The 12,106-nt window shown below is 45.0% G+C and overlaps 1 protein-coding gene across 1 annotated transcript in view; it reads left to right on the forward strand.

Annotated features, from left to right (window-relative positions):
• The window catches only part of ABTB3 (ankyrin repeat and BTB domain containing 3), a 167,999-nt gene that overhangs the window by 111,345 nt on the left and 44,548 nt on the right, over positions 1-12,106 (forward strand). The window contains exon 4 of the mRNA XM_066320002.1: positions 9,276-9,428. Coding sequence (XP_066176099.1) covers positions 9,276-9,428 — 153 coding nt within the window. The remainder of the gene's footprint in view (positions 1-9,275; positions 9,429-12,106) is intronic.

Here is a 12,106-nt window from a genome sequence, read left to right on the forward strand (position 1 = left end):
GTCGCTCTGTGAGCATGCTTGTCACTTTTTGTTCTGTTTTTTCCAAAGCATGGAAAAAAAAAAAAAAAAACAAAAAAAAAAAACCAGAAGGGAAATGACAAGAATCCAGAATTTTCTCCTTTTTTAAAAAAATTGTTTTAATTTAACGATTTGTCATCTAGTCTTGCTATTGTGGAAGGCCTAACTCATGTCCAAGAGTGGTTAGTAGGCACAAAAAAATTTGATTATACCCTCACCTGATCTGTAGCTCCCATCTGTGGGAACAATGCCACTGGAACCACAGGAAATACAGGGGTCAATAAAGCTGAGCCTCTGGTTTTATAAGATTTCTTCAGACTTCCCTGTGCAGGAGTGAAAAGGGCAGGGATATGTGAAAAATCACTTTCAGCATTTGCTTTAATAGGTTTTCCTTTCTCTGAGGTTGCCTTAATACACATCCTCTTTGTTAGAGCGCTTGAAATCCTGATTATGTAAAAGGATTGTTCTTTGCTTTGTTTCGAACGCTCTGTCTGGCAGGACGCCTTCCCTTGGCAGGGCAGTGAACGGCTGCGGCGTGCGGCGAGGGCCAGAGCAAGTACTTGGTGTTACTGCCAAGAGCCTGTGGTCACTTCTGGAAGGAGCACATTCATCTCCTGCTGCCTAATCAAACATGCATTAGTACTTAGTGTGGAGCGGGAGCCTGGATATTTCCATGGGCTGAGCTCTGGAGTGTCACCAGCTGGATGTAACCACCCTGTGCTGCTCAGAAAGGAGAAGAGTGAGGCTGACTTTTCTTTAGTGCTCTGAGGAGCCTTCCTACCCATTTCCCATATTTTGGTTTTTTTACATGCAGTCATGCTTTGTGGTCCGTGACTTATCTTTGGTGGTTTCGGCTTCCATGATCGGGGTTTGTGCATTGCAGGGAGATGGGTTTGTTAAACATGACACTTTTATATGCAAAATATTTGCAGGATTTGTGGTGTATCTGTGCGCTGTATTCACTCTCCATCTGCGGCAGTTCCTTTATTTTGGAAGAAGCCCAGAAGGAAGCAAGAAGGTCCAGGCATCTTTCCCCATCCTTGGCTTCTCTGTGTCCCTGCTAGTGCAGAGAAGCCAGGATGGTGTGGATCTGGCTGTAGGCAGTATTTCCATGAAATAGGGGTCATCTATGGCTCTTTGTGAAGCCAGCCTGGCTACTGTCTTGGCCCCCTCCTCTTTGACAGTGCAAGCCCAGGGAGGAGAGGGCTGTGGGCTGCAGCAAAAGGCTTCTCCCAGCACTCTCAGGGCTTGGTGACCATGAGGCCATCCCATTCTTCTCATGCACCTCCATCCCACCTGGATTTTGGCTCTGAACCAGGACAACCAGCAGAGGCTGTACATGTGCTTCTGCAGGGGCTGGATTTCGGAGGGGCATCCAATATGATGGCATTGCTCTCTGGCTTAGCACTTTACAGCTCAGAAAGCAGTACCTCCTCCAGAGCCTTGGGGGAGACATTAAAAGGGATTTTTACCTTTGAATAAATCTGGAACTTTGTTTCTAAGGAGTGTTTCTCTGTGTTTGCTCTTCATGGAGGTAAAGAAATGAGAATGCAGTATGTTTTTAATAGTGTTTACCTTTACAGAAAATAAAAGGGGAAAATTATTATATAGTGAAACTCTTGTTGTAGAGGGGGCTGCTTTCATGGGAGAAGGAGGAGTGGAGAGTGGCCAGAATTGCTTAGAAAACCTGGAAAATATTCCCCACTTCCTACATGCTGACAAACCCAAGCATAAGATGGATGTCCCTCCCACCCCAAACTCATTCCTTCAATCTGGCCCCTTTGGCAGAGACTTTCTGATTTTTTGGCACCAACACCAGCCATTTCTGCTGACCCTGGATACCATGTAGGTGGCTGTTTTGGCAGGTGTGGAGGTGAACCTCTTTGTGGGGTCCCCTTTCCCTATTGCACCCAGTTGGGATGTGCTGGAGCCATTTATCTTGTGCTGGGTGTTGCCTACAAAAGCAGTGCTCCTCCACTGCTTCCACCTGCAGGAGGCTATGGATTATTTAGGTTTGTGATCCTTTGGCTTTCCTGGGAATTAAAAGAAAGAGAAAGAACTGTAGATGAGGGTACTGTTGTCAAGATTGCTTGCTTGCTTGCTGCTTCTATCTTAATAAAAAGATCTGTCCCGTGATTATGTTTGGCTTGTCAGCCCCTATAATGCTTCCAAAATTATTGCAAATAATTTCTTAAGCACCGGAAAGTGCAGAATCTGTAGTTGCAGATTTGTGTGATATTTTTTTTCCTTAAGTGGTTCCTTACCCACTTTTATCCACAGCTGTATTGACAAAATCCTCATTACTTCTAACTTGCCACATTCCCTGTTAACAACTCATTGAGAAGCTGTGGCTCAGCAGCTCAGCCAGTCCAGAAGCACCCATTAATCCTGCTCACAGACAGCTTCTCCAGTGCTTCCTCAGCTGCTCCACCTTGGAGAAGCATTAGCTGCTTCTACCACCTGGCAGCTGTTAGCTTTTCTCCTCCACTCTTAATTGAGTTGATGGATATGTGTCTGGTTTTAACCTTCTTTTGATTTTTCCTTAACTATTCCCTGTATGGGGAGCAGTCCCTTAGGAAACTCCTCCCATGGGCTGTTACTGCCTGCTTTTCATCTTTCTGCGTGTCTTGCATGCTCACAGAGACACACACACAAAAATATATATGTTCCCTGCACGTGCATACACCTACAAATTGTTGACTGTGGTCATTCATGATTAATGTAAAGAGTCTGGGTAACCTCAGTTTTGTTTCATGCTTCAGGTAGCTATTGGGGTAGCTGGCTAATTAATGTGATGCAGCCCCTCTAATGAGAGGAGTGTTTTATGCTATCAAAATAATTTTTTTAAAGAATTGGAACTCTATTCAGAGTGTTTTTGTAACTGCTACAGCCACGTGTGTAGTACAGATTATACCTATAGAAAAATTTCAGTAAGAGAAACTAGGGAAAAGTGTCCCTGATTTAAATTATTATGTGGTACAAACTCCCTGTGTAGGGCAGTCTCCAGCAAAGACCAGAAGAGAGTGGTGAGGAATGCTAATGAAAAACAGGTAAAGAACTGGGAATATCAGAGTCCTGCAGTGAAACCTGAATGAACCTGTATATGCAGAAGGGATTACACATGCTTGATGTGCCAGTATGCCACAGCTCCATGTAACCCTATCTATTTTTATAGATTGGAAACTTCACATAGTAAAGCTCTATCCTTGCTGAAGTCAAAATTGAGAGCAGGGTTGATTCGACTTGGAACCACCGAAAAGAAATCCCAGTGCATCCTTACCTAACGCCTCTGGATTTGCATGCTAAATATCAGACTTCCTGCTTTGTAGAAATCCCTTCAGCAGCGTTACTGGAGCTGCCTGCAGCTTGTGAGATGGCACATGGTACAAGGAATAGTTCAGGCATTATTTGTAGCTGGGCTGTTGCACAGCAATATCCTTGCTGGACTGGGTCTGTATTCTACATCTAATTTATCAAGCTGGACTTCTGCTGTCCATGGGATGGCTGTAGGGTTTTCTCAGCAGAGGAAACTGCATGCAGCCCTGTGAGAGCTGCATGGTATCCAGGCTGTTCTGTGCTGCACACTGGATGCTGTGTGTCCTCAGGGATTTATGCCATTGCCAGTCAAATCTCATGTCAAAACTGCCAGTGACAGGCCAATGTTTGCCTGTTGCGGTTGCTGGCTGAGTCATCACTTTGACTCAGTTGTGTTTCAAGTCTTGGCCATTGATGTTTTTAATGCAGGAGAGGCAACAGGGCCAGCTCATTCCAGCCCTGGCTGTGGGTTCAAAACCCATGATTTGCAGATACCCGTTTGTGGACTCTGGAGCAGCAATATCTTGGTGCATAAAAGACTAAGGGTAGATCTTTCTTCTGCCTAGGCAGGTCTTGTGATAGCAAGGAGGTTTGATCCTTCAGCCTGAACAAGATGTGGAACTTGCTACTTGGGTCACCCTTAGCTGAGCTTCTGGGCTGGCCGAGCAGCTGCCTGGCATAGAGTAGCTGCATGAACTCACATGTAGCATCAGCTGGCACTGCTGAGTTTCTGGGAAGGATTAGGACTTGCAGTTTTTTGAGGACATCAGAAAATATTTGCTCCCTCTGAAGACAAGTAGCTTATGGTGTAAATATAAATGAGTTTTGCAGCCCAGAAACCCATCTGAAATGTGTGCTCTGCATTGGAAAACCCCATGATTTTCTGTCTTTTCAGTATGCTAAAAATGGACTAGCATTGGATATGTATTTTCATCATATGTTCCAAATGAAAACTTTTCAGAACTTAGGATGCTTTTCAATTCATATATTGGGATTTTCTTTTAAAACCACCCATGAAAACATAAACAAACCAAACAAATATAAAGAGCATTTTACAATGTTGAAGTTGCTGACTCACATCTGCAAGAAAAACATCTCCCTACCTTTATCTAGAAAGGCATTTTTTTTTGTGTAAAAGTATACAGCCTTATGCCTCTGAGAAGGACATTTAACTTGTTAGCTTTTGCAAATTTAAACAGCAGCGACCTCTGTGTACCAATTTGCCTGTCGTTGCCACAAAGGTTGGCAGTCAGCGCTGAATCCTTGGAGTGAGAGAAGAAACTCCACGCCTACACCACCACCACCTTCCTCAGAAGCCAAAGGATCCTGCAAACACGTCATCTGAAGCAATTGTAGCAATTGAACCAAGTTAAAGCAAGGTCAGATCTTTCAGCTGTGTCCACTTCACAGCTGGGGAAGCTGAGGGAGGGACGACAGGAGATAGCTGTGGGAATTCACATCCAGATTGGAATACACCTCGGGAATTTGTCTCTTCCCATTGTGACTATCAAGCCAGTCCTCTCTCTAAAGTTTGATTGAATACAGGCGGTGAATGAGTGCATATGGTGGGGCAAGGGCTCTGTAGGTGTCTGGAGAAGAGCAGTGTGAAGTGCCCCTGGAAATAAAGAGGCTGTTGTGCTGCGCTTGAAATTATTTTTTTTTTTTTTTTTTCTTGGAGCACTGTGATTGTCTGGGAATCTCTCCTGTGCCTTGATGAGCTCTGGGACATGGAGCATGCTGGAGGCTCTGCTGAGAACAGGGGGCTGGTGGCCCATGCAGGGTTTGTGAGGAGCATTCAAAGGTGATGAGTGTTCTTACTCTCCGTAGGGGGGAGAGGGAGCAGCTGGTGCTCCAGCTGCTGGAAATCCAAGAGAGAGTGGTTGTGGGTAGTGGCCCTGCTCTGGGCAGAATGTGGATTGTGAAGGTGGTCAGCAGCCAGCACCCTTCTGCAAAGATGGTAGGAACTGTGAAAAAAACAGGGCCAAGGATTATTTGGAGCTGGAATCTGTCAGAGTGATGGCCCTAGTGCTTTGCAAATCTGGCATTGCAGCAGGTGGTGTCCAGACAGGAGCTTCATCCATCTTCTCGCAGACCCATGCAAAAATAATGAAGCATCCTATTGCATTTTATGGTGCACAATTTCTCATGGTCTTCCAGCTGACAATTCCTCCTGTTTATATACAGGTAGACTGCTACCGTAACAACAATAACAATAACAGTACTACTACTGCTGCTAATAATAATGGAAAAGTCTGAGTTACTGCATATGCATGACAGGATTTTTAATATCTCTGTGTGCCAGCAAGTGAGGGAGGGGGAGTGGTGGGCAGCCCAGGAAGGCTGTGTGTGCTTCTGCAGGGAGTGCAGGCTTCAGGGAAGCTCTCGTGGTTACATTTAGGTTCCCTCCCATAGCATCTGCTTTTCTGATGAGTCATTCTGTAATTGAGTGCTCCGGAGAGAACAGCCCCACAAAACTGAGATAAATTGGAGGTCTGATGGGGTAGGGAGGGGTGGTTTGCCCCACTCTAGGGGGAGGGTGCTGGCAGGGAGCTGCAGCATGTGAAGGCACTGGGAGAAGGACTGCTGGTAGCCAGGACAGTGAGGACTTGTCCCTTGTGGGGCACTGCCAGCAGGGTGTTGCTCCCTGCAGGTGTCTTCAAGGCATAGGAGCTTATGGGACCTTGAGCTGTCAAAAAAATAGGTGTGAGAGGAGTGGGAACGGAGTGGGACAGGGGAGAACAGAGAAGGATGCTGCCTGGGAGGAGGAACCAGAGATGTGAGGGTTGGTGGGGCCCTCATAATTGCCTTTTCTGATGAAGTAGGAGAAGGCAAATCCCCAGAGGAGCCAGCTACCCCCTTGCCAAGGGCAGGGGGACAGGGCCCAAAAGGCTCCAGCCCTGGTGGGGTCTGCTCTGTGTTGATCTCCCCCAGCTCCTGTGTGTGGGATGGGAGTTGCTCTGTGCAGAGACTTCTCCTTGCATCCTGATCTGGCATATTTTTCCATTTAGATGAGGGCTCAGGAAAATACAGGTCTGTGCCAAAATGCAGCTCTTTTATTTATCTTTTTTTTAAACTTAAGTTCATACTTGACTTCAAACAGCATGGAATTAGAGGGTGGAAATGTGCATTTAAAGTTAAGCACAGGTACAGAGAAGGGCTGGAGGAGGAGGTCAGAGCACTCACCTGCAGCCCAGGTAAGGTATTTGTGCGACAGCTGAGCTGCTCCTGATTTCCCATATCCTTAAAGCAGAATCAAGCCCAGCACTGTGGTTAGATGAGTTCAATTAAGGCATGTGCTACCAAAGCATGTAACTAGGTGACTTATCTATCTCTGGAACACAAAATTACTGAATTATTCTGGTTGGTACCTGCCTTTGTACCAGAGATAAATCAGTGTATATGCCAGTGATGTGATACATTTGGCTAACCCGTTTTCACACAGTGCTGTTTGAAAAGTGAAATATTTCTTGCTGATGTCACATTGTCTTGTGGATTATCACACCCTTATAACACTGTGTTCCTCTTTGGCACACAAGCAGTATTTAAAAGAAAAAACCCAGCACAGACTCTTGAAGGGTATTTTTAACCTATTGCACTCAGCCATATTTGGTTCTCTTCTCAAAATACAAATTGCCTTACTGATATGCAGTGATGATTTTTTGGCCTTTTTTCTTTTTTTTTCCCCCCTTGGAAACAGGAATGTAATGTTGTGAGAAAATTCCATATCCTCATCTAGGGACTGAAATTGGACTTTATAGAAAATTTCCCTGCTTCTGTGCTGCAGAACACTGATTCTCTTCCCTCTTGGGATTTATTGCACCAAATAGCCATGCTCATTTCTATTTCTCTGTTGAAATTTGCAAGACTGGGAAAGGAAAAAAAAAAAGAGGTAATTTTATACTGCAGTTATCTGAGTTCCTGTAAATATTTTTATTTGCTCTGCTCCTTACTGTGATGGGGCAGATTTTGTGCTGGGTGACTTTTCTGTCCTGCGCAAGAGGAGGAAAAATGTGAACCTCTGAGCCCCTTGTTCAGCCTCAGCTCCCTGCTTTTCTGTTTGCCCAGCAGATGTTACAGGAAGGCCTTGTACAAGCCTGTCCTCATTTCTCTGATCCAAACTGTGTTCACTCTTGGAAAACATAACCTGGGACTGAGTTTTCATTTAATTGTATTCCTAGAACCAAGTTACATCTGTAACTACGTGTAGTTTTACAGTGTGATTTGTAGCTCCCTTTCTGCTGTTTGCTCAGCAAGTGATGAAAAAACTCCCACTGATAACTTGTTCCCGGTTATTTCATGCCTCAAAAGAGGGTTCCTTCTGCTCTGAAGATGACCTGGGAAGCAGTCACCTTCCAGGAACAAATATACCCCTGCTTCCCTCCTTTTCCTCCTCTGGCTCCCACCACCCTCAGGACAAATGATCTGGGTTAGGAAATTGTTTCCCCTGAGCTGTGAGAGATGATCTTCTGTCCTTATCTGCCTCCATATGTGGCCGTGGCAGGTCTGGGGAGAGCAAAAGCCTTGGAAACAAAAGCCTGGTCTTGAGGTGATATGTTGGGATAGAAAAACAATGGAAGTGGCAACTCAGCCAAAGATGTCGTATTTCAAAAAGAGGTTGTTCATTTAGGTGCCTGTGAGATTTGGGTACCCAGTGTCCTAGAGAGGAGTTAGTGGCCTCAGGGCTTCTCTGTCCTTCGGCGCTTCTGAAGGATCTCATCCCTCCTAAAGAATATTAATATCAGAGCTGTGTAAAGCCAAGTCCTCAGATAGCGAAATAAATGCATGAAAAGCTATAAATAGGAAAAGGATATTCCAGAATCAACATCTTCTTAAATAATTTTTCCCAGGGTAGAGCCTTTTGAGGTAAAGTTGTACATTTAAAATGTAAAATATTTGCCTACTCTGCACGTAATGCAGATTTTTTTCCCCCCCTTCCTCCATGAAAAGGGGCCGCGAAGGAAAGGCAAGCAAGAGACTTGCAGTGACCTTCAAGGTGTTCAGCTGCAGTTATTTTATTAGTTTTCTTCTGAAACAGGACTTGAAGCTATGGCTTTTAGTTATGGTTTGGTATCTTTCTCTTGGTTCCCAAATAATTCTTAGCATAGATGGAGTGAACTGTGTGCTACATGCTTCATCTGCAGCTTGGGCAGGTTTTGCTGGGACATGGGGCTGTCCAGGTATGGTGTAATGAAGGACCTTGTCTCTGATAGTGCCCAGACTCCGTGGGGGTCAGCCCAGAATCCCAGCATTCACTTTTGGGGGCACATTTTGGTATGTTTCTGCGCTGTTGGCAGAACAGCTGGCACCTGGAGGTGTAGCAGTTTGATACTGCTACAAGTGAGACCAAACAGTCCTGCTTCTACTTTCTGACCTTGCCCACAGCGAACCTTCACGTTGGCCACGGAGTCTCCCACTTTGAGCACGGAGCACGAGGTGCCCGTTGCATCAGGAGGAGATGTTGGAGACTTCCTGCAGCATTCCCTCTCCATCACTGGCACCTTACTCTGGGCATTACCCCTCTCTCTGCCCAGGTCTGTTCTCCTGTCCCTATTGTGAAGAGACAGGGGAGTGAACCCAGGCCAGGGCATCAGTCAGAGTGGGACATGGTCCTGTGCCAGACTCCTGTCCTCTTTTGGGGATTACACTATGTGAAGGATGGGAGGAGGGCTTGCCAGCTGACCTCGCTGAGCCCCATGGACGAGCACGGCTCATAAATCTCACTCTCCTAATACTTCTGGCCTGGAGACAGGACGAGGCATCTTGATTTAGAGCCTAACTGAAAATCGCCGAGCTGCTTTGCTCTCCCCTTCTTTCGTTATCCTTTTCTCCCTTCTCTCCGTATATATATTTACATCCATGCACACGCACACACTCGCACCCCGCTGCTCTCTGCTCCTCGCTCTACCTGTTCCTGTGATGCTGATGTGTGTGTGCTCCCGCAGGCCGTTCATCGTGCTGCCTCCGCTGATGGAGTGGATTCGGGTGGCGGTGGCTCACGCCGGGCACCGGCGCAGTTTCTCGGTGGACAGCGATGACGTACGGCAGGCGGCCAGGCTCCTGCTGCCAGGAGTGGACTGCGAGCCTCGGCAGTTAAAGTAAGTGCCCGGAATGCAGCTTTGCTCTGCTTTGTGCAGAACGTGTCTCTCTTTCCTGGGAGCAGCAGGCGCTCTGTTGTTGCCTGGGGAGGCGCAGGCATGCTCCGGCTCTCATTGTACGCCGTGCAAAATCAGCCTCTGCTATTTCGCTCACATCCCTGGATGAGCTGGTTGCATGGCAATGGGTGCCTGACTATCTCACAGCTGGATCGAGCCCGTAATCTGCTCATCAGAGTTTACACGCTGGTAGTTTGGTTTTTTTCCTCTTCCTATTAGGGTCTGCTTGCTAATGAGGGGCTGAAACCGTCTGCTGATTGTCTGATTCACGTTGCTTTGCTGTAAGATACTGAAATGTAATTGGCAGGGCTGCAGATATTTTTCAGGTCTTTGTTTTCAGCATTTATGCTTAAAGGGCATATTTAAACTTAGAGGTAAGGCTACTTCTTAGAGTTAAATTGTATTTTTCATGCTAATGTCAGTTCAAATTACTTGTAAATGTCAGCCTAGATAATTTGACTTTTTTGTGTATCAGATGTGACCTTTTGGTTTTCTAATGAAGTCTTAAAGTATTTATTGCCAGGATATGTTTTTCGTGTCTGTTTTGCCTTATTATTATGTACTTGGAAAAAAGTATGTTCTAGGGCAGTTTTGGAGTCAAGAATATGTTTGATTTTGGTGCTCATATGGAAAGGCATTTTGAATCTGCCAAAGCAGAAATCATTCGCTGCTATTGCTTCACAAATTTGTACTGAAACCCCAATTTTCAGCAGTCTGCCTCTTGATACGGCAGTAGATTCATTCTTTCCTGCAACACAGAGCGTAGGGGGCTGATTTACATGATTAGCTGTGACAACCTGCATGGGAGCAGCTGCCTTCTGTTGATTCTGGCCTTGACGTGCTCTTTAACCAGAGTATACTTTACTGCCAGATCTAAGAATGCTTTTTATAGTCACAGCTATTCAATATTTAATTGAAAAAATGTATGGAATTTCAAAAGCCAAATCATGATCATTTCACATTTCAAACCTTGGCTGTAATTGCTTCCCCTCGGTGTACCCACCATGGCCCTCATTTCCAGAAGTGCTACATTCTGTGTCCCTACTGAAATGTCAGGACTTACAGCTACAGGTACTACACACTGTCTGAAGACTTTCCAGTTGGTTCTGAAAAGGCACAATTAATACCTCTGCAAGTATTTAGGTAGGATTGCAAATAAGGCAGTAATGTTTCCATTCTGTGGGCTCTGCCTTAAAAATTAAGATAGATACAGTAAAATGCCTGTAGATTAAAAGACCCCCACAATATGTGAGCCAAAGCTTTATTTTGACAGTGTATATATGTGTATATATGTATACGTACATATATATATAAATTTCATCAACTGTTAACACTATTTGAGTTCTTATTAGGAAGTTTCAGAATAATCAAAACTTGTGGAGAGTTGTATAATACTGCAGAAGAATGTATCAATTGTGGGGAACAAATCAGCACTTAGTTTGAGGTTGCCATCAAGAATTAATTTCATAAAGAATACAAATGTTTGTTGTTGTCCTACTTGTCTTAGAAGTGGGAATGGGCCTGAAGAGCACAGCCTGAGATTAATTAGATGAGAATGAAAAGGGAAAACTATTCCTGAGACAAATTCTAGATTTTAGAGAGACCAGCCTTTGCAGTGTGCCTGTATTTGACTGCAGGGGCTGGATTTATCCAGTGATGTCCCAAAATGACAGTCTCTCTGCTGTGCTGGCAGATGAGTGTTCACATACCTTGGGTTTTATTTTGAGGTCTATGCCTACTGCTGGTGTAGTGCAGCAGGTTCTTTGCCTAGCTGCAAATAGGGCTCTGGCTGCCTGTAATCCTGAGATCAAAGGGAAGACTGAGCTTTTTTGAAGAATAATATGAGTCATCAGGATGTTAATTTGGAGCTTTGCAGCCTGTATTTTTTTATTTGCATTCAGCAGACCCTCAGCACTCCTGATTTTTGTCAGCCAAACAGCAACCCTTCACTCCTCTCCATTAGAGAGGATGCCTTTCCAACTCTTAACTCCTCAAGGAGCATCAATTCCATAAATTTGAACACTGGGGGAGGGAATACAGTGACTTTGCAGGGGATGGTTTTTCAAGTAAGCTGCATGATGGATGGAAGCTGGAAGGATTTTAAGTGCAGTTAACTTGATAAATTTTGTGACTTCTGTAGGAAAGGTTTATTAAGTAAAACCCTGAAAATGGTTCCATCTCTAGGCTTTTTGTAGCAATCTTCATTAGTCTCTAAAACAAAGACCTGAACCCAGGAGTTCCCATGGTCCCAGGTGATACTGCATCATTCCACAGTGTTGCTTCACAACTTGTCATTGCAAGTGCATAAAGCAAAGTCAGCTTCCACGCTGGAAAAACATGCATATGGGAAGAGAGAGTGAGAGATTGTCACGATCTAAAAGGCTATGAAGTTCTGCATCAGTTTGGGTAAAACCCAGATGTTCAGCTTCTTATCTGAACTACAGCATGGAAGGTCTCCCTGCAAACCCATGTGACGCTTCCCAGCACAGTGACATCCTACAGTAGTGAGGTTCCCGTTCTGTGGCTTTGTAAATCGTCCCCGCTTTCTTCCTGCCTTTTATTCCTCTCTTTTGCCCTTTTTCTGAGCCTTTAAAAAAAGCCCATCACCTCTGAATTTCTGG

The sequence above is a fragment of the Sylvia atricapilla genome, chromosome 5 (assembly GCF_009819655.1).
Source record: "Sylvia atricapilla isolate bSylAtr1 chromosome 5, bSylAtr1.pri, whole genome shotgun sequence".
Lineage (NCBI taxonomy): Eukaryota > Metazoa > Chordata > Aves > Passeriformes > Sylviidae > Sylvia > Sylvia atricapilla.